Genomic DNA, 27,951 nt, shown 5'->3' with positions numbered 1-27,951 from the left:
GACCAATAAAAGCGAGACGTGTGGAGGAGTTGGGGGTGGGGGGGCGAAACCGCGAACGGGGACGCTACTCGTTCGCTTTTCTTGAAGCTACGGCACACATTTGCAACTTCCTCCTCCTCCTCTCTCTCTCCCTCTCTCGTCGATGCCCATTGCTTCCCCACCTCTCACGGATCTTCTCAGGTTAGCCGATCTTTCCGCCACTCCCCTCTCCGCTCTTATATCTCGATTCCACCTCGGGTGGATCGATCTCGTCGCCGTTGGCGTCAGGCGCTCCGTCGCTCCTCTCCGCACGCAAGTCTCTCGCTCTTCTTCTTTCCCTTGGAGCAATCTTAACCTTCTCATCGTGAGCTCTGACTTTGATCGACGATTATTATTTCTAGCATTCTCTTGATTGTAGCATGTAACTGCGGTGGATGTATGGAATTTTTTGTTCCATTTGGTTGGATCCTTATTTCTTGATGGGATCACGCACTGATGATTGTTGACCTTTTTGGTATAGCTGAGTTCAGCTATTAGGACCATTGATTTGGTAATGAAGAGCGAATGTCTTGACCGTGATTCACTAATGAAGAGTGAAAGATTCGAGTTACGTTCCTAATTTGCCTGATTACTTAGTTCGATAGTCTGCATATGTTGCTTAGCTTTCCCTGTGATACAGCCTATATAACGTGGCTCCAAAACATGTCACAATACGGCTAGCTGTTCATGGTTTGCTATTTATTCGGTCCTTTTTTCAAGTGCCTAACCCCAACTGTTTGGACTACCCAAAGATGAGCGTGTCTTTGTCCTTGAGGCTACTCAGATGTGGCATTTTGTTTTATTTTGTTTCTGAACTTGTAAGATATCTGATGTGGAGGCATTTGTAGGCATAATTGCAGTGTGTCAGGAACAACTTCGATGAAAACAGAAGATTCATCATTCACAAATCTAAGATGACATACTTAGTTAATTAACAAACTAACTTACTTATCTACTAGGATTATCCCTGTTATCAATATGTGATAAATGTTGATGTGATGAACTCTATGCCAAAAGGATTCTTGCATTAGGATTACTTTGTCAGCCATCATTTACTAAAAGCAATTGGCATTTTAATGAATGCTTCTTTGTCTTTATCATGCTTTAATCATAGTCATACTTTGATTAAATTTGTGAAAGTTCAAGACTGCAATAAACTATTCTTTCAAATTATTGATCTAATAATTTGAGTATCCTTTGAATTCTTGTTTTCTTGCGTATTATCCATCTTCCATTGGAAATGATAGACAATGTTGGAGTTTCATACAGTGATTTTACAGAAATTTGATGTAGACAGATGATATGAATGCTGGCTATGATTGATATAGTAAGACCATTTATAATTTCTCAGTTTTGTCTTTACAAATGCGGAATTGTAAAGTTAGCCTATTTCAGAGTTCAGAATCATTTAAGTTGAAGCTCTACAATTTCTTGTCAACATTTGATTTAAATTTTCTTTGTCATTGTACACCTTTTTTACCATATTTTTTTGTTTCTCTTTGATCAGATTTGATTTTATTATTTTTGCACTTTCTTTACAAAAAATTATCCAAGGGTAAAACCCAAAGCGATATTTTTTTATTTAAAAAAGAAGAAAGGCAAGGAGGAAAATTCTTTATAAGAAATTTTATTTAGTAAATACTCAAGCATCACAATCAGTGTTGTGATTTCATATTAACATGTTTAATGCTAAATTATTGACACCAAAATACAGCCAATTAATATAAAAAATCATAGGATTACCTTCTTTGAGTTAAGATTTACTTTATCCTAATTGATGGACCCTACAGAAGCCAATGTGGTTGGCGTTGTCTAAAACAATCTTCTTCCAAGTTCTTTCTGTACGTCTTTAAATAAATTGAAGTACTTAAGTAAAATTACTGACACTATAAACCAAGGTTTGAATACTGCCTAATACAGTTCGTTACAAGTGGTATTTATTGGTCTGACATGTCACCAATATACGGACCGGATGATATGCAGTACATATCAGTTTCCTGAGTGTTAATACACCAGTACAGACTGGTTCTGTACTGGTCTGAGCCCTGATCGATACAGTATGAGTATACGAAATCGTGAACCTTGCGACAAACCAAAAACTACCCACTTAAACTGCTTCTCTCACTGATCTTGACGTTAAGATTTGCCATTTGCCATCAAAATGTTTGTATGTCATTGGATTGCAGATGACTATTGGTGTAAGACCATAAGCTGACTGCCTCATGCTCAGGCCATGTGATGTTTTCTCTAGTGCAGTCAGTTCATTGTTATTAGTTCTACACAGGTGAGAAAAACAATTGGCAGATGATGTGCTAAGCTGTGTTTTGAATTTTGGATATCAAACCCATTTGGTACCAATGTGTCCTATGTCCATAAACTCGTACATACCAAGTTTCGGAAAAACCATGAAAAAAAGGCTGAAAAATTAAATAAAAAGTTGCTATTTGGTATGAGGCCTGTACAGGGCAATACAAGCCCATACTGGACGCTATGCCTTCTACTGGGCATGAATAATACCTTAGTCCGCATATCGGAAGGTTATTGGACTGACAAACACTGCCTGTACTGAACTGTACTGGACAGTATCACAGACCTTGGTGCTAATTGTGGGTTGTCATATAGGAATATTACAATAATTAACTGCCATTTTGAGTTATGTATTCTTTGGTTGCTTTGATTGTTCCATTTATCTATTAGTTTTTCGATCATAAGATTGTAGCTTGCTGACATTTGAACCTTCTCTGACACAACTATAGGTATTTCTTTAGAAGAATCATCAACCCAGAGAATTCAGAACTGAAGATTCTCTAGTGGATTTACCTGATGCACTGGATTCTAGACATGACTCTAGAACCTTCCATTATATAATCTGTGCTCTGTCTGCCTGATGGAATCTTCATTCATCTTCTTTCTTGCTCAATTTCCTTGCTTAGTGAAGTATTCATAAAGTTCAGGAGAAGGTTATATATGCTTTTATCAGGTATAGGGATAACATTATGAATTTAAATGAATAACAAAAGTTAGGGAATATAAAGTGGTAGACTTTCACTAAAGGAAAATAAATCTCACTCCAAAGTATTTATCAATGCTGATCCTAGAATTTCCCTTGTCCTATATAAATTGGCAATGGACCAAACCACTAGTACTAAATCTAGAAGCTTCTGTGTTTTTTCAGGACTCTTGTGAACCAGACTATATGAATGAATCAGTGAAAATTAACTACTTTACCTCACTTGGCAATTGCAATCGTCTACTCATTTCACAACCGTTTGACTCATGTTGTCTGTCACTTTAATGCTGAATCTGTAGTTGAAGTTGCATGTTACAAGATGTGGAAGAGTTCTCCACAGAACATATTAGTTCTTGACTAATGACTATGTTAATTTTCTCTGCAGAGTGTCTTTGTTGCATAATTGACTGTTCCAAGCACATTTTGATATTGTGAAGGCATAATTTCTTTGTGTTTATTATAGAAGGCCTTTCAAATGCACAATGTCTAGTTCTACAAAATATGTTGATCCTGCATTCCAGGGAGTTGGACAAAAAGTGTATCCTTTTAATAAGTACTGTAAAATACACGAAAAAAGCAAGTTAGTTTCAGCATTAACTTCATAAAGTTTCTGTGTCCTTTTTCCATTTAAAGTGTTTACCGCCATAGCAATTGCTTAACAACACATAGAGGAACAGAGATCTGGCGGATTGAGAACTTCCAACCAGTGCCTTTACCGAAGACTGATTATGGTAAATTCTACTCTGGAGATTCATACATAATCTTACAGGTACCTTTTTTCTGCTTCTTTCTCTATTTTTTAAACTTTTGTCTGAAGATCAGTGCGTTTGTCCCTTCACATGAGCAATGAAATTAAAACTATTGGGAGATGCAAGATTAGTAGTGCCTTTTTTTAGCTCTCACTACCAGATTATGCTTGTAGTCTGTAAAACAATGTATACTAGGTTTATAGTTAATATATTTGTTCATCTATCAACTGGAAAACTATCCTGAACAAAGATTACTTGATCGAATAAAATATTCTGGTTCTTTTATCTTTTTATTTGGATAAAGTTTATTATTGGATCAGGTGATATGCAACATATTTTGCTGTCTGGAGTGTGGTAGTCTAGCTTAGCATAATGTGAGTGAGTATCCAATAAGGTGCATCGAGTGTGAAAATTCTTGTTATGTAGCCATTCATCTTCTTTTTCATGGGCAATATCTAGATTGCTTTGGAGGACAAGAGCCTCATCTAGATCTCGAAAGCTGATATTTTCCTCTTCAATCGCATTCTCATCTTGGAGATTGAGGTCAAATTTTGGTTCATCTTTTTTTTTTCTCTTTGCAAGTGAGATAATCTTACTGATTAGACACTTGGAGGATGTGCAACCACATCTGCGAGTAAGGTTTCAAGTTTCAGTCCCTCACTTGCTAAAACCATGTAGGCATGAAATATGCTAATGAGGATGTCAAACCTAATAAGACCTGAATGGTGTAATGTTGCTGTTTTACATTGTTGTGTGTACAACTAAATGAGGCTGCTACTATTAATGACTTGGGCTTAAGCATTTAGAGGCATGTGGTTAGGGTCCATTCCACCAAGTTAATAGATGAGTAGGTTGATGAGTTCATGAGATACTTGTTCTCTTTCTTTTCACGAATTTTCCATCTCACTGCATTGTTTGGGGCTTTTTAACCTAAATCATAACTGAGGATTCATTTGATATTCAATATTTTCTCTGCAACTGCACCAAAGATATTCTTACTCATGGGAGTGTGACTCAATGTTAGGAATAAATTTAAACCTGCTGCACATTGGAAACTTGGCTTTATTACAGAAGTAAACTTGGCTTTGTTACAAAAGTACACTTGGTTTAGCTATAATCTCTAAAGTATACTTGTTTTTATGTGATGTGTCCCTTGTTGCAGACGACTTCTGGCAAAGGTGGTGCTTACCTTCATGACATTCACTTCTGGATTGGAAGAGAGTCAACCCAAGTATGCTATTTAAGCCTAGTGATATGGAAGAAAAATATATGTTTTTATTTTGAAAACAAGATATATGTTCAGATACATTATTAAGTTTGTGAATTCTCACAGGATGAAGCTGGGACTGCTGCAATCAAGACAGTTGAACTTGATGCAGTTCTTGGAGGTCGTGCTGTCCAGCACAGGGAACTTCAAGGCTATGAATCTGATAAGTTTTTGTCATACTTCAAGCCTTGCATTATACCTTTGGAAGGAGGATTTGCTTCTGGATTCAAAAAGCCCGAAGAGGAAGTTTTTGAAACACGGCTATATGTTTGTAGAGGAAAACGTGTTGTTAGAATGAAGCAGGTGCTGAATCTTTTCCTGTAGCTTTTATTTAGTTTTGATGTGCAAAATTGTGTTGCATGCATGTGGTGATTTCCAAAATTGTCTTCAAAGGTTCCATTTGCTCGGTCATCACTGAATCATGATGATGTGTTTATCTTGGATACTGAGATGAAAATATATCAATTCAATGGTGCTAACTCCAATATCCAAGAAAGAGCTAAAGCTTTAGAAGTAGTACAATATTTGAAGGACAAGTACCATGAAGGAACATGTGATGTTGCAATTATTGGTAAGAGACCTATATCTTATGGACAATATATGTTACATTTATGCATATTTCTTCGTTTTAATTACAACTTTGCATTGTAAGATGATGGGAAGCTCCAAGCTGAGTCAGACTCCGGTGAATTCTGGGTCCTTTTTGGTGGCTTTGCACCAATTGGCAAAAAGGTAGTCAATGAAGATGATGTTGTCTTAGAAATGGCTCCTGCAAAATTTTACAGGTATTATTTATATATTTTAACTCTTTATGCATGGTGCTTGTTCGAGTTCCCTACTATATGCTGAGCATTTATGCTGTCATACAAAACTCTAGCTTCAATAATTTCAATAGTTGCTGCTTGACTAGATCTTTAGCTACTATCTGTGCCTCCTATACAAAAATGGTTTTCAGTGGGAATTGGTGAGCATATATGAAAGCGATTTTTATCCTAGCATTGAATCATTTAATTTTTCCCAAGTTGCTTTATATGCTAAGTTTTTTTCAGTGAAATGACTTCTTTATCTAGGGGTAAGCTTGCATATGTTGGCCCTTCCCAGATCCTATATCGTTAGGAGCCTTGTGGGTTGGGCTGCTCTTTAGAATAACTCTTTTGCAAAGATGATTCAAATAACTTACCTTCCTCAAGTACATAACTTTTGTTCATGAGCCATAATCTGTCGATAATTAATTAGCTTATGGGAATCTATTTGTTCATGTATCTTTTTATTTTACTTATAAGCTTTTGTCATCACTCTGTTTGTGTATATACTCTTTCTCATCCATGTGTTTATTTAGAAACTTCAGTTATGAAAAGCTCATGCTAGGGAAAAGAAATTTTTGGGTTTTAATGAAATTGACTATTCCAATAAGATTGGGAATCTTTACTTTTTTGTTGTTATTTGAGAATCCTGTATTTCTTTCTATCATTATCATTGAATCGGTAACCACCAAACTTAAATAGCTGTAGTGTTTCCTGTTTGTGGTGATGTGTTAGGTTTAGAGGGGGGGCAATCTTGCGATGTAGAAGGTGAATCCTTATAATGCATGGTGGACCTCTAAAGTAGCCTTTTCGAAATACATGTGAAATCAGATAACTTGAAATTCCGATAGAGATATATATGATCTCCAATCTGTGATCTTATTGCAAATGGATCAATCTGTTGTCAAGTAAGGTAACACATGTTATATGAATGCTAAGAACAGTTGTTGACATAAGTGTAGGTAAAATGAGTCTTATTTGAAGCCAACATAAAAGAAAAGAATTTCTGATCTGATCAGGAAGATAAAGAAATCTAATGGATCTGTACCATTGAAAGACCTGCATATGACCAAACAGGCAGTGGCAGGAACAGGTGACCAACATTTTTTCTGATCTTTAAAGTGATCTGTTGGAAGAGGATTTGTTATGATTATCTCTTTGGAGAGTTTTCTTATGCTTTAGGCAGCTGGTGGCTCATTAATCACCTTTGTTGTGTAAATGCTGTTAAGGTAGAAAGAGGTTCATTGTAACTCAAAATAAGTCTTGGCAGGAAAAACAAGAAGGAAAGAGAGGTGGTTCCCTTGTCTTTGGTGAAAAATGATCCACAAAGCATTGGGGACCATGATTCTCATTTACTTTCAGCACAAATTAATTTTGTAGTCTCATTCTCCAGCTACACATGTTTTTGACCATTCCAAGACTTAAATTATGTTTTACCTTGTAGTTTTTCTTACATCAGAAATGAGAATTGCCGTGTGTTAATATTGCATATCAAATATTCTAGACAATGATGGATCTGTTCTTTCATATCCTTGTAATTGAAAGACTGCATGCTAGACATTTATCAACAATACACTGAATGGGATTCTTGATGCCAGATTCTTCTATTAACCATTGATTTCAGTAAAAAGAAAACAGTATCATGCATTAGTCTAGGTCTTAGTTCTTTTGGTGCTATCCCATTGTGAATGTAGTTTTCATCTAGGCTAATTTCAAGTTTTAGTACAAATATAAAGTTAATTATGCTATCAAGTTGTAATATACAAGTACTTCTGTAGTATCAATGATGGTCAGTTGAAGTTGGAAGAGAACACACTCTCTAAAGCAACTTTGGAGAACAATAAATGCTATTTGCTAGATTGTGGGGCTGAGATATTTATTTGGGTTGGCCGTGTTACACAAATTGAAGAGAGAAAAGCTGCCAGTAAAGCTGCTGAGGTATTATTTTTCTGTTAATTTTCTAATTCTGATCTTTTGTGCTTTCAAATTGGTGCCCGTAATGGCCTTTCCTTTTAGGACTTCATCATCAGTCAAAACAGACCCAAAACAACGCATGTTACTCAAGTTATTCAAGGTTATGAAACACATGCATTTAAATCCAACTTTGAATCATGGCCTGCTAGTACAGTGACAGGAAATTCAGGTGGAGAGGAAGGACGAGGAAAAGTTGCAGGTAAGAGTAAAATCTTCTGTAAAGGCACTGACTAAATATATTGTCCATTCTTCATAATTATGTATTATGTTGTGTTTGGGTAGCTTTGATAAAGCAGAAAGGTGTTGATTTCAAGGGAATCACAAAAGGCTCTCCGCAAAATGAAGAAGTTCCTCCCTTGCTTGAAGGCAGTGGAAAACTTGAGGTTCTTTTTATATCTTTTGCCTGTAGATTCTTGCATATGAAGTTAGATGGTGCTTGTTCTTTGAATTTTTAAGTTATGAAATCACTTGCAGGTATGGCGCATTGATGATGGTGCCAAGAATCAAGTTCCAAAAGAAGAGATTGGTAAATTCTATAGCGGAGATTGTTATATTGTGCTCTATACATATCATTCTGGTGAGAGGAAAGAGGACTACTTCTTAACCTCTTGGATGGGAAAGGATAGCATTCAGGTAAGTAGCAATGAGCAAATATCTTTGAAGGAAAGAAAAGAAATTTTCTTCCATTGAAGTCATTATGTAATTAACTCTTATATGGATCTTTACCCTTCAAGACATAATTTATCTGTGTTACTGTTAGATGTATATCCAATTTTATGATAAACTTTTTCTCATGACCCTTTGTCTTCTGCTTTTGTAGCGATTGACAGCTTAAGTATTACCACCCTAGGGTTTGTCCAACATGGTCCAAGATCATGAATAAAGGGTTAATGCTATTGCCAAATGGTAGGCTTATTGTCTGGCAAAGCTTCATAATGATCAACTTACCGTCCAATATACTTGATACAGTGAACTTACCGGATGGTAAGCTTTATTTCAGAGTCTCAGACCACATGAAAAATTGTCTAGTCCATGTACCAATCGGCTGTCGGAACAATAAATACCAATTCATACCCAATCTGTTTTGTTGAAATCTGTAATCTTGATCAGAAGCATGATTAGAAATTTATAATTATAGTCATATTAATTGATGCTTGCTATGGCACAAATTAGCTTTTATCAGTTAATCCTCTCACAAGAGAAACTACTATAGGTAAATCTAAAGTGCTGGCTAAATGACCTTCCTCTACACTTGTTGATCGGGAGTTTACGCCATTGCATCCAAGATTTTCTTGCCTAAAGTGACATAAGTATTGAATATAACACTTTGTTATATTAGTGGCATGGCATGCCTTGTTGGACCTTGGGGCATGATACTATTGCCAATTGGATCATGCATAGATGTGGCATGTCTTTACATTGTGCACCTCATTGTTTATCTTGTGATGGTGCATCCTCAAAGTTAATATAAAAAAATTTAGTTGTAATTGGCTGAACATGGTTTTGACGAGGTGTTAAAACAAGGCTTCTTCTCCAATCTATTTGACATTAATGGAGGATTCTTCAGTGTGGTCAATGGTGTAGGACCTCATAGGATTGCTTGCTTAGTGTCATTTTGGTACCAAATTATTGGGAGTTAATATCAGAAAAATTATACTCCTAAAAAATCTAACATGTAGAAAACTAAATTATTTAATTGCTAAAAAATGCTGTAAAATTTATTGGGAAAAATAAAAAGGATGATGGTACCTCTATGTTCTTAGGGGTTTACAGGGTTCCCTCGTTTGTACTTTTAACTTGTATACTCTATCTAGACTAGAGAAAAGTTAAATTCTTCAAAATGCCCCTGAGATTGCTTCTACCCTTCTCATATGTTCTTTTGGTTGGTTCTCGATTTTGGACCCCACCTGGTTGTTTGTTGGATGATGGGATCTGTGTGCCCAAGGATAAAAAACCTGATGTGGCCTTGATAGGATTGGAAACCTTTCTTCCTTACTCGAACCAAGACTCTCTCATCCTATAGGATAGCTTTTACAAACAGGGAGTGCACACGAGAAAGGCAGTTGCCACACGTGGAAAAGATGCAGGGATTAGTGGGTTGCTACAAATGACACTTTTTTATGAGTGTCCTCCTAATTTATCATCTCAGTCATTATGAATTTTCCATATTCTTTTATGAATCTCAGCAAGCCTCAGGATATCCTGAATTGTTTCTCTTAATCATCTACACAAACTTAATTGACATTCCAGGTTTAAGTGCAAGATCTTACTCCCAACATAGTTGCATGTCTAGGTCCAAGAGTTTCATAACTAATATTGCATGAACAGTTCACTTAACTTGTTAATTAGGCTTGGTTCACTTGGTGCAAATAACATGATATTGTTTCTTTTCAGGATGATCAAATTATGGCTACTCAGTTGGCTACTACTATGTGGACTTCCCTAAAAGGAAGACCAGTGCAGGTTTTTGTTATTGATATTTTATTCAGAAGATGAGAAGCAGAAGCAAGTTTATTGAGTATGCCTCTTGCAGGGTCGCATTTTTCAAGGGAAGGAACCACCACAATTTGTTGCACTCTTTCAGCCTCTGGTTCTTTTGAAGGTATGATACTTATATCATTTCTATCTGGTATGTAGGGAATTCATATGACGCTTTTCAGACCTGTTAGTGTCATCCTTTTATCGCATAAAGAGAGGGGTTATTTACTTATTTTATTTCACTTAATGTTTTTTCTTTCTTGCATAGGGTGGAATTAGTTCCGGTTATAAGACGTTCATTGCAGAGAAGAATCAGAATGATGAAACTTATACTTCTGATGGCATTGCACTAATCCAAGTATCTGGTACATCAGTCCACAACAATAAAGCAGTTCAAGTTGATGCGGTATGATCTTGTGAATCTTATACATTAGTATATTTTATCAATTTGAACCTTCTGCATCCTCAATTATGACACAAATAAAATAATGTAACAAAAACTTGGTTTATGCGTAAGTTGTCATCTGCGGCTGTCGGAAGCAGAAAACAAATAATTGATTATCAGAATTATATCATTATGTATGAGACAAGAGGTTGTTGGTTTTGTGGTAAGAGTAAATATGATGATGCTAATGTGACACTGCATGTACCATGTCACCAGTCAACATGCTGTCTTTGTTGACCAGCACATGGAAAAATTAGCCCGACCATTTGTTGGTGTAATTGGCATTGCTTGGCACAGTTCAGCATGTACCATTCTGTGTTGGCCAGAGTAAATATCTACACTTTAATTGCTCAAACTGGTATTCTGCATAAACTATAAAAGATAAAGTTTAGCATAATATTCTTAAACTAATAATGAAACCCATAGAGTAATTGCAGTTGAAAAAGAAAAAATTAATATGATAGGAGATGAATAATGATCGTGTTAAATTTAAACATAATCAATGATTGTTTTATCACTGAATTTAAATGGAGTAGCTTCCATTATTCTCTTACCTGTCTGGTTAAGTCTATAGGAAGCTTCTTGAGTCAAATTTAATGTTAAGCCTTTGTGGATGAACAAAGTTTTGAGCTCCCAAGAACCTCTCTAGCACAGGAACCATATCTGATATGGGCGGGTAGCCTCATTTTCCTAATCGAAATTATCAAAATCATGAAAGTGCCTTTAATATATTACTTGCTATATTTTAACCTAGTTTGTCTATTTGAAATAGCTTGAAACAAGAACTAATGAGTAGCAAGTTTATGAAAGAAAAGTGACTTTGTGAATTTTAAAACTAAGCTGCTGAATTATGACTAACTAATTAGAGGGGCAAGTGACAAAATTATTATTGTTGTCTGAGCCGAATTATTTTCCCCTTTTGCCTATCTCTGGTTTATATGGTACAAGGAAAAACTTTACATCTATCCTGTCTGTTGGACATAGAATCCTTTTAGCTTTCTAAGTCACAGTGTTTTCAAGTTCCTATGCTAATTAATTTATCCATCAAGTCTCACTTGTCACAACTTAAGCCAGTAGCCAACTGGAATAATAACTAAATGTTTCGGCTTAGTGGATGAAAAGTTGAACCAAATGTTTTGGAGTAGTTCACGGTTTTATACATGTACCTATTCATTTAATCAAAAATGTCCTCCAATTCTGTTATCTAAGAAGAGCAGTTACATACAAAACATCTTAGGCTTTGTGAACACACATTTACCTGAGACAATAGCATTATGTCAGAGGGCACCTAAAATTTGTAAATGAAGTTATCAGATACATTGTTACTGGCTGATTGTCCAAAGCAATATTCTGGAGAAGCAATATATAAATTTCCACAAGTAGGACATTTTGGAGCTATGGTTGAATGCATAATAGAAGGTTAGTTCACCAAGGAGAAGCACAAAAATATATAACCTGACACCTGACGCTCCTCAAAGGTTTCGGTTAATAATCGGCTGCATCAATGCCTTTTTAAGGTGGTCCAGCCACACATTAAGCTGTCTTGGCAGATGAGCACAAGAGAACCTGTTAATCTTCATTTTTATTTAACAAAAGCATCATTCTCATTTGGCTTGAGATTTCATTGGAATAGTCTTTATACTTGCATGTGAATATACATTAGATAACTAAGCACTACAATTACACTGACATATAATCTTTTTTGTTTTTAGGTGGCAACATCATTATGTTCCACTGATTGTTTTATTTTGCAATCTGGGAATTCACTATTCATATGGAATGGAAGTTCAAGTACACATGAACATCAACATTGGGCTGCAAAAATTGCAGAATTTTTAAAGGTAAAAGTATGCAAATAATGTATGATCTCTTGGTTCATTGTTATCCTTTTTATCCCATGTGAAGCCAACATGCGATACTCTCTTTCATTTGACAGTTTTGTCATCGGTCAATGGAAAGTGGAAATAGTATGTAGCACACATAGATTACTTTGAGGTTGAACTAATCCATCTTTGCAAAATTTCTGGGTTGTAGTTGGTACTTGGCTGCCTTTCCAGTTAATATGTCCACATAGTTCGATTGAAGTTTGTATTTTGGCTGCCTCTCATTGTGGCATGGTTCAAGTTTGATAGATTTTGGTGCAGATTGTTGGGAATTAGTTCTGGTATATTATTGCTCAAACCCATTTTGTGTCTGTCCACCAGTGGTTACTGTTTTGGGTCTTTGCATAACCACACTACATTTGACATCTATGTGTAGGATTTAGGTATGAAAGAATGATCTTCTAATGTCACCAAACAAGAAATGAGAAGGGTTGCCCGGTTTAGATTTTGGCTTATTATTTAAACCACTTTTTCTTTGCCCTGTTTGTGAATTGGTTAGCAATGACACCAGAGTCTGGCTTGGGAAGCTTTTCAAGGACTTCTGCAATTGCAGACAGTATCTCTTTACTTTTCTGTGGTACTTTGCTATGTTACTGTATCTATATATATGCTTGTATACATATACATATATACATATAAATGTTTTTTCCAACATCACAAATCAATAAGATTATTCTTTATTCTGCAGCCAGGTGTCACACTGAAGTATGTCAAGGAGGGAACAGAAAGCTCTGCTTTCTGGTTTGCTCTTGGTGGGAAGCAAAGTTTTACCAGCAAAAAGATCACGCAAGATGTTGTTAGAGATCCTCACTTGTATACATTTTCACTTAAGAAAGGTTGGATTGATTCCAGAAATATAAATTTGGAACAATTTCCAAGTCTTGACATATTTTGATCCTTTTTCATAATCTAATAATCTCAAATTTTATGTTCATTTGTTGTCAAACAATGCTTCTCCAGGAAAGATAGAGGTATGTGACTGCTCCCAAGTGTAACATTTGATGGAGAAACTCATACCCAGTGCCTTTACTCATCTTGCTTGTATATTTCCCCCTTGTTGCAGGTGTTTGAAGTGTTCAATTATTCTCAAGACGATATGTTAACTGAAGACATGTTGCTACTTGACAGCCATGCTGAGGTCTTCGTATGGATTGGACATTCTGTGGATCCCAACGAGAAGCAAAAGGCATTTGATATAGGACAGGTATAAACAGTTATCCTTCTTTTTATTTGTACTATAGTATTACTAGTGTTTGCTATTGCATTACTCTAATCTACCAAACTTTTCTTTTCCTAGAAATACATAGAGCTTGCAGTGCTGCTAGAAGGTTTATCCCCAAATGTACCACTTTATAGAATCACGGAGGGTAATGAACCATGTTTCTTTACAACATATTTCTCTTGGGACAGTGCAAAGGCTGTGGTATGTCTTGTGTCTCCTGTGCTTTACTTTGCCCCTTTTTTGGAGAATTTGTTTTTGTCTCTTCAATCTCAATTTAATTGAATAAGCTCATATTGGTGGGATAAATTATTCAACTAAGTTTGGAAACGTTAGATGTCATGTGTTGAAAGATGTACATAATGTTTGAGAAATTTACAAGGAACCAAAATAAAAGAGGGAACAGGTGATTTAAGCTTCTAAAGTAGAGGTTTAACAAAGACCTTTGAATAAGTTGGACCAATATCCCTCCTTAAAGGTTCCTTACGGAAAGTAACCTTATGCTTCCCTAGTAACATACATTGTGACCAAAATCATGTGATTATATATGATAAATAGGAGATCCTTATGTAAAGTAACTTATGATGACAGACTATACTGAGCAACAATTTGATTTAACCAAAGTTAAATAACATCTTTTGTTTCCTCTGTGAGTAGACTCATCCTCGGTCTTGGATCTGATTGAGGCGACTTCGATCCTTGTGTAGACCTAGAATGCCATCCTTTTTACTGGTTATCCATCTTGCTATAGTTGTTGTTTTCCTTTGGACTTGGGGAAAAAATTCTACGGTGGATTTAGATCTATTTTTTACTCAATCAATGAGAAAGGTATATGTATTGTCGAAGCCATCATGTTCTCTTTTATTATGCATCCGTTGTCTCCCAAATGCTATGTATAATTATACTGCACAACAAGTACATGTAAAAAAAATGTATTTTCTTGGCATCAAGCTAAGTCATTGATTTGCGCCACTTGCTTATTTTGATATAAATCCTTGTTGTGCAAAGGAGAGTAACTTATTCTGCTTTCTGGTATGTACTTCATAAACTTCATATTGGCAAAAATGACAAACTGCTTCTCCATATCATGCAGGTTCAAGGAAATTCTTTCCAGAAGAAACTATCGTACCTATTTGGGGCTGCCATGCTTGCTTCAGAGGTAAATATTTAAGCCAAATTTACATAGTTAAAGTCCTGGTAAAGCTATAAGTGCTCTATCATTAGGATTAGGATTTTAACTGATATAGTTGCATTTAGTAAAATTAACTGTCAAGCTAACATCAGCAACCAGAAAAAGAAAAGAGAGAAAAATGGTAATATTTGAATCCTGTCTTTGGATCCTAATTATGTAGTTCTAAAGGATCAAGTTTTATGTTGTCCTTCTCCAACAAGAAAACTAGAAAAGGGTTGCAAATTTGTTTAAAACTTTTTTGGTATAATTTCATGTGTGTTTAATCTGTAATTAGTGGGTTTTCTTCTTAAATCTGAAATGTTTAGCATTGTTTGTGAAACTTCTTAGTTTGCTAGTACTAACCTTCAAATATCTACTGTTCACTAGTTCAGTAACCATGTTGAACCTGCCATGTTCTGTGAAAATATTATCTGAAGTTTACCAAGACTTTATGGTTGCTGACTATATGCCGATCCTTGATTACTCAACAAATAAACATGACTTCTCATGTTGACACCTGGCCTTCTCTTGTGCTACTGATAGTTGATACTCATCATTGTATGTTCCTTTTTTCTATTATTACGAAGTTTTCCACAAAACATATTGACTTCATCTTTTAATAATGGTAAAAGAGGCTTCATATCTTAAGATGGTCAGACTAACTTTCATCCGCAGTCCTGGATGACACCAAATTAGCTAAGAGCTCAAAAATGTCATTAGCACCTTTAGGTTAGGAATATATCTTTTAAACTTTTTATCATCTGTTACTCAATTATATTAGAAACTAGAAAGGACAAAGTGGATTGATTCATTGCCATCTTCTGTGTCATAGTGCAAGAAGTTATTTTTCATTTTTCCTTTTTATCCATGATAAAGGCATAGGTGTTTCAGCTCTGCTAGTAGAGGAGTGGAAGGGGAACAAAGCAGATGAAGAGAAGAAAATGTAGAAATAGAAGAAATATGACCTTTTCTTATCACAATACCTAAGTCCATCATTGACTCCATTAAGTTGTCAAAAATGAGGGGAATTATGGTATGAGAAGTTCAGTTGAACCTTGATTCACAGGATAAGTATTGTTCTTAGAATCACTTATCAGATTAGGATTGCTTAAAAACATTGATTTTGTAACCAAAAGAATAAAAAGAAAATATTATATATGTTATTTTTATAAATTTTATGATACATGTATAAGATTCATTGAAGAAATTATTTGGAAAACTTAATAATATAACTATTTGATTTACGGTTGTTAGATTTGCTCACTCCTTCCCGTGCACCATCCATGGTTGGGTTAGGGTTCTCTCTAATTAATTAATGGATTCAGTCATAGTTCGTCTTATCGGTCCGTATCGGTGTACCGACCAACTATCAGTACAGTATGTATCGAACCATACTAAGTATACTGACACACGGTATGATGGGACATACCAATGTATTGCCCGTATCAATTCTCTGTTGGACTAGTATGTACCGCCCATACTGAGCGGTATGCCTCAATATGACAAACCTTAGATTCAACGTTGGTTGACTAGTTTATGTTTGTAGTTGGAGGGTGGGCCCTATAGCTTATGGGTTTGGTTTATATCTATAAATAGTTGAGGTGCAAGAAAATGGGGATTCTAATCAATATTATTTATTGGATTTATCCTTACTTACCCTTCCTTCTACATTTCTCTATTCTTTCTATGTCTCACCCTATTCTCTTCTCTCTCTCTCTCTCTCTCTCTCTCTTTTACACACACACGCACTTCATTAGGGCAACTGAGGACCAAATGTCGCAAATGCCAAATCAGCAATAGCAAGTGCAAATAATCAAACTACGAAGGAATTGTTTTTTTCCTGGTCATTCCCAGTGCTACTGGTCTTCATAGTTCATCCTCTTAACCTTTGTGACTGCTTGAAACAAATAAGAAGCCAAAGTGCATCTTTCTTTCTTGCAAAGCATGTTAACCTTTCCATTTTCAACATTAAACTTGTTATGTTTTCCTGGTCACATTAGCTTGCAAATTACATTTGGCAACTTTTTGTATGTTAGTTGAGCATATTAGCTTCGGGGTTTTAATTGGGGGTAGAATATGTTTGACAATGTATAGTTTGATGCATATAAATAATTAAATTTCTGGCATCTCAGAGAGGAAAACATTTGATGATTCATTTTCACTTACTATCCATGCCTATGATTTGCTTCAGTCTAAAGATAAATCTGTCAGTGCGGATCATGATGGACCCACTCAAAGGGCATCAGCCCTTGCAGCACTTTCATCTGCATTTAATCCATCTTCAAATGCCAAAGCTACAGCACCGAGGCCTTCACGATCAGGCCAAGGGTCACAGCGAGCAGCTGCAGTTGCTGCACTATCTTCAGTTTTAACGGCTGAGCAAAAAAGGGGAGAATCAGAAACCTCTACAACAAGATTCAGCAGAAGCCCTTCCCCTGGTCCACGTGTGACTGTTAATGGTAATGTCTATCATCCATCCCAGGTTATTTCTCATGTTTCTCTATGCTAAATGTAGCTGCCCTACAGTACATACCATGTATTAGAACAAGTTCACAAAGATAAATCTTCTTCTAAAAGTGTCCATTGAGTTTCATTTTCAGAAATAAATATTTTCGAGACACCAAATGTTTCATACAAGGAAATAAAGAAAGTACAGTCACTGCCTTAGCAAACTTTCCAGTTTGCTGTCTCCATTGAGTCATTAATCAAAAACCAATGATAATTTTACACGAGATCAAAGACCTACAAGACACAAAAGATATATAAAGTTTAGCATTTGTAATGAGAATTTTTCTGATTATGATTATCTATTGCAGATTCCACCAAGACTGAAAGTGCAAGCTCAGAATCTGAGCAACCTCTTGAGCTTTTAGCAGAGAAGGAAGCCATAGAAGGAGATGGATCTGCGTCAGAAAGCAATGATGAAGATTCTGAGGTGACAGAGGAACCAAAGATAGATGAAAATGGGGCTGAAAGTACATACAGTTATGAGTGCTTGAAAGTCAAGTCCAGCAATCCTGTCACAGGAATCGATTACAAACGAAGAGAGGTACATAAATCAAATAATTTTTCCTTCCCGGTGGTTCTTTGATGAAGAAAGATGTAGAGGTGACCATAGATTCTATTCAGCTGTTGTAACCTTTTGCGTTTTGCAGGCCTACTTATCGGATGCCGAATTCCAGACAGTCCTGGGCATGACTAGGGAGACATTTTATCAACAACCCAAGTGGAAGCAGGACATGCAGAAAAGAAAGGTGGATCTCTTCTAAGCTTTTGAAGTCTGGAGTCACAGAACCTATCCCATTCGTTCTACTTTCATACTATGCTTAGTTATCCGCTTGCTCTGTTCTTCTCCGGCATTTGGTTCTCTGTTGTTTCGTAGTCACTTCATGAATGTTACAGTTTGCTATTTGTTGACGAGCAATGCATTTGTTTTGGGGTAAGTTTAAAGGTCAGTAGGCATTCTTTTATTCGTAGCAACCATCCAAGTTTGGCTGCTCAAATATATAATTTGTTTGTTCCTGTAAAGGTCCATATGTACTTATTTTGTGCCTGATAAATATGGACTCTGTATTAAGACTCTCAAGCACACTATTATAACAAGACTCTTTTTAATGTTTATATTTTTGGCATTGGCAAATGGACTATATATGTGCATTAATTAAAAATTGTTTATGTGTAGGTTTCCTAACGCTTCTACCATCGTTTTCTTCTTCCTCTTTCACCTTTCTCGTTTTGCAGTTCTGATTCCTCTGCTCATCTCTTTCTCTTCCGCTCCGTCTATCTACCTTTCTCTTCTCGTCTTACCTCTCCTCACCATCAACTCATAGCGACTATTCTGAGAAATCAAAAACTAAGACTAACACGAAAAAATATTATTGATGTCTTGATTAGTTTGACGTGATCTGAAACCGTATGCGTAAGATTGTTCAAGGTAAAAACGATGAGCTTTTAGAATGTCACTTGCATGAAGACTAAGATCGAAAAAGGTTTTCTAATTCGATCTTTTCAATGTCTAAATTTATCACTTGAGATATATGAGTGCGGGCACAAGTAATTCCTAGTCTCTTTTTTCTATGTTAAAGGTGAAACTTTATATTTGGTTATGAAAAATAAGAAAGAAACTTACGATTAGTTTTCTTATCATAAATAGTAAGAATGAAGCTTATGATTGTTTTTCGAGTTATAAATGACAAAAAGAAAGTTTTGTCTTCTCCCTTTATAAGAATCACATTGTGGTGATATGTCATATGATTAGCCAACAATATATCCATTATTATCTGTCCCCCATGAAAGCGTGCTTTAGGGCTTCTACGAGAGAGGCTCAAAGTATGATATTTAGTTCATCCGACATAGAGTATTTAAGATTTTCTCTCGTGGGTTGGGTTTTCCCAATTCGCATGCCCTGAGTATATTTTGTCTTACGTTTTTGCCATGGCAAATTTCTTTTCACGCGAGTAAGATTGTCCCAACTCACGTGTTTTAGGCACATTTGATATTGCATCTCCGTTATAGTAGATTTCTCTTCATGGGGATTGAGTTTTCTCGACTTACGCACCTCGGATATATTTTACCTTGTGCTTTCGTCATAGTAAATTTCTCTTCATGCATGTTGGGTTTTTTCGATGTGCATATCTCGAACATATTTTACCTTGTGCCTCCACCATGATAGATTTCTTTTCACATTGGCTGGATTTTATTAACACACGCATCTCAAGCACATTGTACCTTGTGCCTCCACCATGTTAAATTTCTCTTCACGCGGATTAGGTTTTCCCAATTCATGTGTCTCAAACATATTTTACTTTGTGCCTCTACCATGACAGATTTCCATTCATGTGGATCGGGTTTTTACAATGCATGCATCTCGGGTACATTTTACTTGTGCTTTTGTTGTGATAGATTTCTCTTCATGGGGTCAAGTTCTCCTGATGCATGCATTTTGAGCATTTTTTATCTTGTGCCTCTGTTATAATAGATTTCTCTTCATGCGAGTTAGGTTTTCCCAATACACGTACCTTGGACACATTTTACTTTGTGCTTCTACCATGATAGATTTCTCTTCATGTGAGTCAAGTTTTCCGATGCAAGCATCTCGAGCATATTTTACTTTTGTGCCTCCATCGTGGTAGATTTCTTTTCATGTGAGCCAAGTCCTTCATCTAGTGTATTTTGAATCCATTATTTGGCATGTTTTAAATCATTTATCTAACACTTTTCGAGTCCTTAATTCACCGGTGTTTCTTTGGAAGTATCTCGAAGGAACACTTGTCTCAATTCTAGGAGGAGAGAGGTTGGCTCCCTCCATATAAATCTCTCTTCACCTTATGTGTGAGGTTCATTCCTCTATTTGAACCTCCAAAGCCTCCTTAGAAATCTTCTTTGCTTCGTTAGGTGAGTTGGTCCTCACCCTACATGGCGAGTTGATCCTTGAGTCTCTTATAGTCCTAGCATCGATTCAACAATATATCGATCTTTTACCATTCGGCTCCTCCATCCCATTAGGTCGAGACGTCTCTCCTTTCTCATATAAGTTCTTCTTAATCTACTGGCCATCAGATGATCAAGGTCAATATTTTGTCTTTGAATAGCCCAAGGGTAGAGAAAGTTCTGACCTCCTCTTTATTGAGGGAGGTAGTTCTCGTGAACCCAAAAGTTCTTCGAGACTTTGAGTCTATAAAAGGCTCACATGACTATGATTTAGTAGTGAGTGCACCACTTCTTAATTACCTACAAGTTAAGTATTCAATCTCAATCAAGTTTGACTTGAAAGTCTCTAGACTTAGTCAGCATCCATTCTGCTAGTTACAAGTGCTCTGCAAGCCAATCACGTAAGTAATAGCGTATCTAATTCATTGCATAATCTTTTTTGGTTAATATTAATAATAATATTTTCTCACTTTATATTATATGATGAATATATCGTGATATCGTTAAATCTATACAATGGGAATTGGGTCATGATAATGAGACCAATTCGCCTTTAAACACATAATAAATATTCATGATCATAAGTTATTCAAGAAGGACATCGAGATAATTAGACAAACTAGTATACTATATACTCATCCATATAATGAAAGCAGTTGGTCTCATAGCTGCTTATATGGAGATATCAGGAATATAATGCATGTGCTATTTGGAAAATGAGTTTACCGAATGATCCACTTACGAAAAATTATATGGTTAATGATGCTTCATCATTAAATAGTAATTTCATAGTCTCAATTGTGTATATGATCCGTAGACTTGAGATACTAATAATGCCTTATTTGATTACTTCGTTCTTTGATACTAAACTTAGTATATATAATGCCTTATATATAATCAATGGGAATAACAACTAACATTACGAAGGTAATTAGATGTCAATAAAAGATCATCCACTCTTGATATCATGAAAAGAATATCTTATATGTTTTCACCCAAGCAAATCTCTAGCCAGGGTCACTCGGATTAAGAGAGAAGGAATTCTCTAAGAGAATCCAATAAGCATGAGAATCAGATGGATTTCGTATGGGCCTAACAATACCATACCATGTATATGGTCTCTAGGATATTAGATCGATGAGAGATTATAGATACATGATAACTGATGGCAGATAGGTCCAATAGATTAAATCCCCTGATACCGTATGAGGGCTATGGTGTAGTAGCATAGTACATTTATAGTCAATGAGTTAAGTGAATTACTATGAGAATAATAATTCATTGACTCAGAATGAGTTTTGAGTCATAAGGGGTTCTGACATGTGTAACTCACGGCCAGCTCGATATTGGGCTTAGAGAGTCATACACATACGTTGGATGACTTGATGAATAGAGGATTGGATATGAGATATCCAATAAGCCTCCTTTACCCCTGTTTTAATGAATCCATTGGGTGAGACCCAATAGAGCATAGAGCCTAGAGGGGTTATTGGATGGGGATCTAATACCCATTAAGCTAGTGGTTATTGGATGAAAATCCAATACCCATTAAGAAAGATCCATTAGGGCTTTCATGAAGGAGCTCTTTATAAATAGGAGGGAGGCTCAAATGATCATAGGCTAGACCCCTAGAACCATCGGCCTCCTCATCTCTTTCTCTCATCTTTCCCTTGTCGTGAGCCCCCTCCCTAATGTGAGAGGACAATAAGAGGGTCGGCCCCTTCTTGCTTACTACTGTTGTGTGGTGGTGCACTATCATGATGAGAGAACCCGCAGTAAGGAAGAGGTGCACACCGCTACCATTCATCGTGTGGATCATCACTAAAGAGGAGTTCACGAGAACTCCTTCATCCATTGGATCAAGATTTATTGTTTTGTGATTTTGAGTTTTACGCTCACCATCATCACCTGATGATCCAATGCTCCTTATTCGAGAAATGGTTTTGTTTTATTTTTTCACTCTATATGTGATGCTCCTTAATGATTTCCCAACACATTTGACCTCGCCCCACTATCTCTTTGGTTGTCCCATGTTGTCCTCGAGGTGGAACCTCATCTTTTCCTACACCTAGTGATAATGTCTTGCCTACAATAGTGACAAATATCACATTCTCATATAGCGTCCAACTCGTGGTGCTATATAATAGTATTAATTAAAGAATGTAGGCATGTCAACATTAGTCTGACTCATAAACTCTTTATAGCTTATTGTTAACTATGCAAGGGGAAAAGTGGCTACTACTTGGCTACTCGGGGGGATTTAAAGTTAGTAAAGCCCCTTCCAACCGTAAGGGTTGGAAGGAGCACTTCATTTTCATAGGTTCAGGTCAAGATTGGCTGTTTGATCTTACTTGATCGCACTACATAGATAACACCCATTTTTCTTATCGGACGAGAAGGCAGGTTAAGTGCTTCAGTTGAGGGATATACTTCCTTCCTTTGAGGCTATCTAGAAGATGGATGAGGATTGACTAATCAATGCAAGTCTCAACTCGACTCCACAGGTATGACCTGAATCTCCCATCACTTCACCTCATCCCTCTTTTTAACCCTTTGTAGTCTTGTGAATGTGATCCTTTATGGGCATGAATCTGTATTCCTTAAAGAGGAAGGTATTTGTCTTCTCTTCGAGCATAATAGTGGCCTCTTTCGCTCTAGCCATTATCTGTGAGACATCGGTCGAGACGTTGGGCCCGACTCGATCTAGCCACCATGCTAGCACCGACAAGCCGAGAAAAAAATATAAGATTATTGTGATGAAGGTGCCTCACCCTTGAAGGGGTGGGAACCTGAGGAGCCAATTCTTGATACGGAGATTCCTACCTACATAGTACTAACACTTTTAGAGGGTCATCGAAGTTCTTGATCCTTTTCGGGAAAAAGCGAGGATAAACTAAGGTTGATATTCGACTTATGCAAGGGTAAACCCCTGCTCTTCATGGCTATACATAAAGCCATCCTGTCAGACACAGCCTCGGGAGTATCGTTGTAGCCAAGATAGGAGGGTTTGCATAAGGAGCAAAAGGTATAGGGTGATGGTGCAGCCTCAAAACGGTATTGTTACAGATCCTTATATTTGGGGGTAGCAAAGCAGATCTATCATTCCCCTTCGGAGTTTTTGATCGACATCTACTTCCACAATGAAGTGCTTGTAAGTTAGGTCATGGCTAGCTCCTTTGGATTCGCTTTTCGCATCTGTTTATTTTTTATTTGCAACACCATCACTATGTAATGGCCCTTATCGACCGTATTCATGATGCTGGTCCTGTCATCCACCAACAGGCCCTCATAATTGACAATCTTTATTAAGAAATCGAGGGGCTGAAGAAGGATGGAGGAGCTCTTGCTATTATTGCTGAGGCGGAGGCTCGAGGGGATAAGCTAGTGTAACAACTTGAATAAGCCAAACTATGCCTTGCTGATCTAGCCAAGCAACTGAAGGAAGTTCAAAGCACTAACTGGGCTATGGAGGATGATTTACTATAGCTCATCCAGGAGTTAGATTCGATGAGGATGCATAACTCGGAGCTTAGCGAGTAAGTTGTGGTGGCCAATGAGCAAATTCGAGGATTAAGGGATATGTTGGAGGCCGAGCAACGAATGATACTAAAATATTAGAATGAGATAATCATTGATTACAAGGCATCTACAAGGTTTAAAAGAGGTCTAGAGAGGAGGAGAGTCATCTCATACCAATTTGGGTACCAAATCGCCTTAGCTCCTTTTAAGGCAAGGTATCTTGAGCTGGAGCTCGAGGAGAACTCGTTTACTAATTACCCCAAGGTTCAAAATATCCCAGTGATGGTCGAGGTGCCTTTTGATGATAGTCTTGACCTGCTGCCTAAGCTATCATCTTTCATTGTGCTAGTATTTTATTTTAGATTTATCGAGTCAATTTACCTGACTTGTTCCTTATGTCGGGTGTGTTTGCCCTATTAATCCTTTATTTTGATAGGTCAAGGTTTCATTTTGAATGTAGATATATGGCCAAGTTGATGTAATTTTTTTTAAGCAATAAAGTTTTTTTTCTTAATTTACAATAATGTTATCTTAAAGACACACTTAATAATTGATGCCCTCGGCTTTATAGGTCAACGTCTGTTGTTGGGGTATAGTTTTCCCTAACCTAATCCTATAAGAGGTTTTAGGGGTAAAACTTCTTCAAGTTTACAATGTGACATGTTATTAATAACGTCACAACTTCTATTGTCCTGAGGTGATACGTTCTATCTCAGTTGACCTCAATGATTTGATATAGCCCTTCCCAGTTCGATGCCAACTTTTCCCAAGACCTAGTCAAGTCGTTGACCTTAGTTTTGTGGAGCACAAGGTCCCTTAATCCAACTCTTCAACGGTGGACACTTTGGTTATACACTTTAGCCATTGCCTTTTTATATCTTAGTGCTTGTAGATATGCTTCTGCTCTAACTTCACTAATCAGGTCAAGTCCATCTCAAAGTCCTTCAAAAGTTTTCTTATCAAAATTCTCAACTCGAAGTATCGAGAAGACTATCTCGGGTGGCTAAATAATCTTGATGCCAAAGGCTAAGTTGAATGTGCTAGGCATAGGTGCCTTGCAAGCCAATTACGTGAGTGATGACACGTATGACTTGACACACAGTCTTTTTGCTTAGTATATTTTGGTATTTTATCATTTTATATTATTTGTTACATATATATATATATATATATATATATATATATATATATATTGCGATGTTCATGGATCTGTGCAATGAAAATCGGATCATGATGAGATCATGATAATGAGACTGATTCACTTTTAAACATATACCATAAATAATCCTGGTCATAGGTTACTCGAGAGGGACATTAAGATAATCAGACAAACTAGTGTGTTGTATACCCGTTCATATGATGGATGTAGTTGGTATTATAGCTGCTCATGTTGGGACACTAGGGATGGGACACTAGGGATACAGTATAGATGCTCATTTGAGAATAAGTTTACTGATTGATCCGCTCACGGAATGCTAGATAATTAATGATACCTCATTGTCAGACAGTGATTCTGTTGTCCTAATGGTGTACGTGGTCATTAGATTTAAGACATCATGGATGTCATTATGAGTACTCCACTCTTTGATACCGGACTTATAGGTCTGGAAGTTTCAAATCTAGCACAATCGGTCATCGAGAGTGGTAGCTAATTTTATAAGGACTATTGAGTGTCGATTGTGGATCATCTACTCTCGGTATCATGAGAGGAATATCTCATGTGTTCTTGCTCAAACAAATCCCTAGCTAGGGTCATTCAGATTGAGAGAGAATGAGTTCTCCGGGAGACTCCAATCAGAGCGAAACTCGAGTAGAAACCGTATGAGTCTAACATCACCATACCCGGTATATGATCTTTGGGATATTAGATGGATGAGGGACTATCAATACACAATAATTGAGAATAGATAGGTCTAATAAATTACATTCCCCCATATCGTCTGGGAATTACGACGTAGTGGCCTAGTACATCTATAGTCGATGAGTCGAGTGAATTTTTATGGAGATAATAGTTCACTAAGTCAGAAGGAGTTCTGACATATATGACTTATGACCAGCTCGATATTAGGCCTAGAGGGTCACATACATATAGTAGGCATTACGACAAGTAGAGGTTCGAATATGAGATATCCGTCGAAGCCCCTATCTTATTGGATATCCAATAAGCCCCTGAATTATTAGATCATATATATGAGATCCAATAAGAGCTAGTAAGAGATTATTGTATAGAGATCCACTAATTTAATAGGCTTGAGTAGTTGGTTGAAGATCCAATACCCAATATGGTATGATCCATTAGGGTTCAGTTGACATGAGGCCTCTATAAATAGAAGGGAACCAAAGATTCATATGCTAGAGCCTCTCTGGACTGTCATCTCCTATTCTCCTCCCCTTCTCCTCCTCAAATAGCAGGCTTGGAGATTTGAGGAGCATCGTCGCAGCCCTACTGTGTGGATCACCGCTAGAAAGGAGGACGCTTAACTTCCTTCATCCTCTCCTACAGATCTGTAGGGATTCAGGGATATACGATCTCCCTATATAACACAACTATCTCATGCGTGGTTTTCAATTTTGTATATTTTGTACATCTTCGCACGATAACGAACACATCTTTGAGAAATTTGAGGATTTTGTTTTATGTTCTTCTGTTGCGCTTGTGATGTCGCCCCCTAGATTTCCCTACAGAATGGTGATTCTCCCAACTTGATCTTAGGTGTCGTCCGAGAGGCTCATAGGATACTTGGTAGGTAGTTTATTCACTCATGTTCACTCAGTCTCAATAACTCATTTCTTTAACCCCTCGAGAATGGCTTAGTTGATGACCTTGGCAAAAGTGTTCGTTTAAGGATGAGTCACCAAGCTAAACCTTAGTTGAATCCTATAAGATTAATAAAACTCCTTGAACCAAGTATTATTCAATTATGTCCTATTGTTTGTTATGAGGATTCTTAGCATTTGAAAGTGGGTGATGATATTTTTTCATACGAATCTATCAACTTGCTTCTCGGTGATCAACACTAGTGGTCAGCCTCTACCCATTTAATGAAATAGTATACTCCCATGATGAGGAACTTCTTTTTACTCGAGGCTGGTGAAAAGGGTTTGAAGAGATCCATCCCCCACTAGACGAAGGGTCATCCACAATCGATCAAGCTTAGAGGGATTATGGGTTGATGTTATATCCAAGTAAACTTTTAATATCTGTGGCATCTTTAGGCATAGGGTATTACATCTTTGCGCAATATCGACTAGTAGACCCCTTGTCAAAGCACTTTAAAGGTAATGGTCCATCTACCAATATGCTCCCCATAAATATCTTCATGTATCTTGGCGAGCACTCTCTCAGCCTCTTGTGGTGTCAAGTATATGAGAGGTGATTAGCTAAAGGATCTATCATCTAGGTAATTGTTAATTATGCCACTACGGGGTTAGTTGAGAGTGTCCCATCGCTTTTATAGTACAAGAACTCGTCCATCCAGCTCAATTCCTCTCTAACCATGGATATATCATGCTTCTCAATGGTTTGGGTCAATAATGTCTTGACCAATGGCCAGCCCTACCTCGAAATCTGAGCAGATGATAGCCTCACTAACGCGTTAGCCTAGGTGTTTCCTTTGTATGGGACTTATACCATATTGAGTCGAGAGATAATGTGAGCTAATTTCTGCATGTTGGTGAGGTACTTTATCATGGTTGTATCTTGGGCCTCGTAGCTCCTTTCAACCTAGCCAATGACTAATTGTGTTCACTAAAAACTATCAAGTCTTAGACTTAAAGCTCCCGTGTGAGTCGGAGCCTCAAGAGGAGTGCTTCATATTCTACTTCATTATTGGATATCTTGAATTCAAATCGGAAGACTCGTTCATATACATGTTTGTTTGGGCCCTTCAGGATGAGTCCAACACCATCTTTTTCTAAGGTGGTAGAGCCATCCATGAATAGTGTCCATGTTGAGGGGTTGTGACTATGGACCTCTAATGAGAGA

At 36.9% G+C, this 27,951-nt stretch overlaps 1 protein-coding gene across 2 annotated transcripts; it reads left to right on the top strand.

Annotated features, from left to right (window-relative positions):
- The first annotated feature begins 65 nt into the window (after positions 1–65).
- LOC103995327 (villin-2) lies at positions 66–18,638 on the top strand. 2 transcript variants are annotated; one of them, XM_065163536.1, is made up of 23 exons: positions 66–291; positions 3,414–3,566; positions 3,698–3,797; positions 4,940–5,008; positions 5,111–5,347; positions 5,438–5,615; positions 5,697–5,829; positions 7,626–7,785; positions 7,864–8,020; positions 8,104–8,204; positions 8,296–8,454; positions 10,216–10,284; positions 10,355–10,423; positions 10,568–10,705; positions 12,457–12,585; positions 13,316–13,463; positions 13,588–13,598; positions 13,691–13,831; positions 13,925–14,050; positions 14,940–15,005; positions 17,209–17,476; positions 17,834–18,066; positions 18,173–18,638. In XM_065163536.1, exons 2-23 carry the CDS (start codon positions 3,511–3,513, stop codon positions 18,284–18,286), a joined length of 2,862 nt encoding a protein of 953 aa, XP_065019608.1. In that variant the 5' UTR covers positions 66–291; positions 3,414–3,510; the 3' UTR covers positions 18,287–18,638. The 2 variants fall into 2 exon arrangements, with proteins under 2 accessions (XP_065019608.1, XP_009414165.1); XM_009415890.3 differs by having other exon boundaries at positions 66–343.
- The last annotated feature ends 9,313 nt before the right edge of the window (positions 18,639–27,951 follow it).

This window comes from Musa acuminata, chromosome BXJ3-8, assembly GCF_036884655.1.
Source record: "Musa acuminata AAA Group cultivar baxijiao chromosome BXJ3-8, Cavendish_Baxijiao_AAA, whole genome shotgun sequence".
Taxonomy (NCBI): Eukaryota; Viridiplantae; Streptophyta; class Magnoliopsida; order Zingiberales; family Musaceae; genus Musa; species Musa acuminata.
The sequence above is the reverse complement of the archived record's forward strand: the minus strand, read 5'-3'. Positions and strand labels throughout refer to the sequence as shown.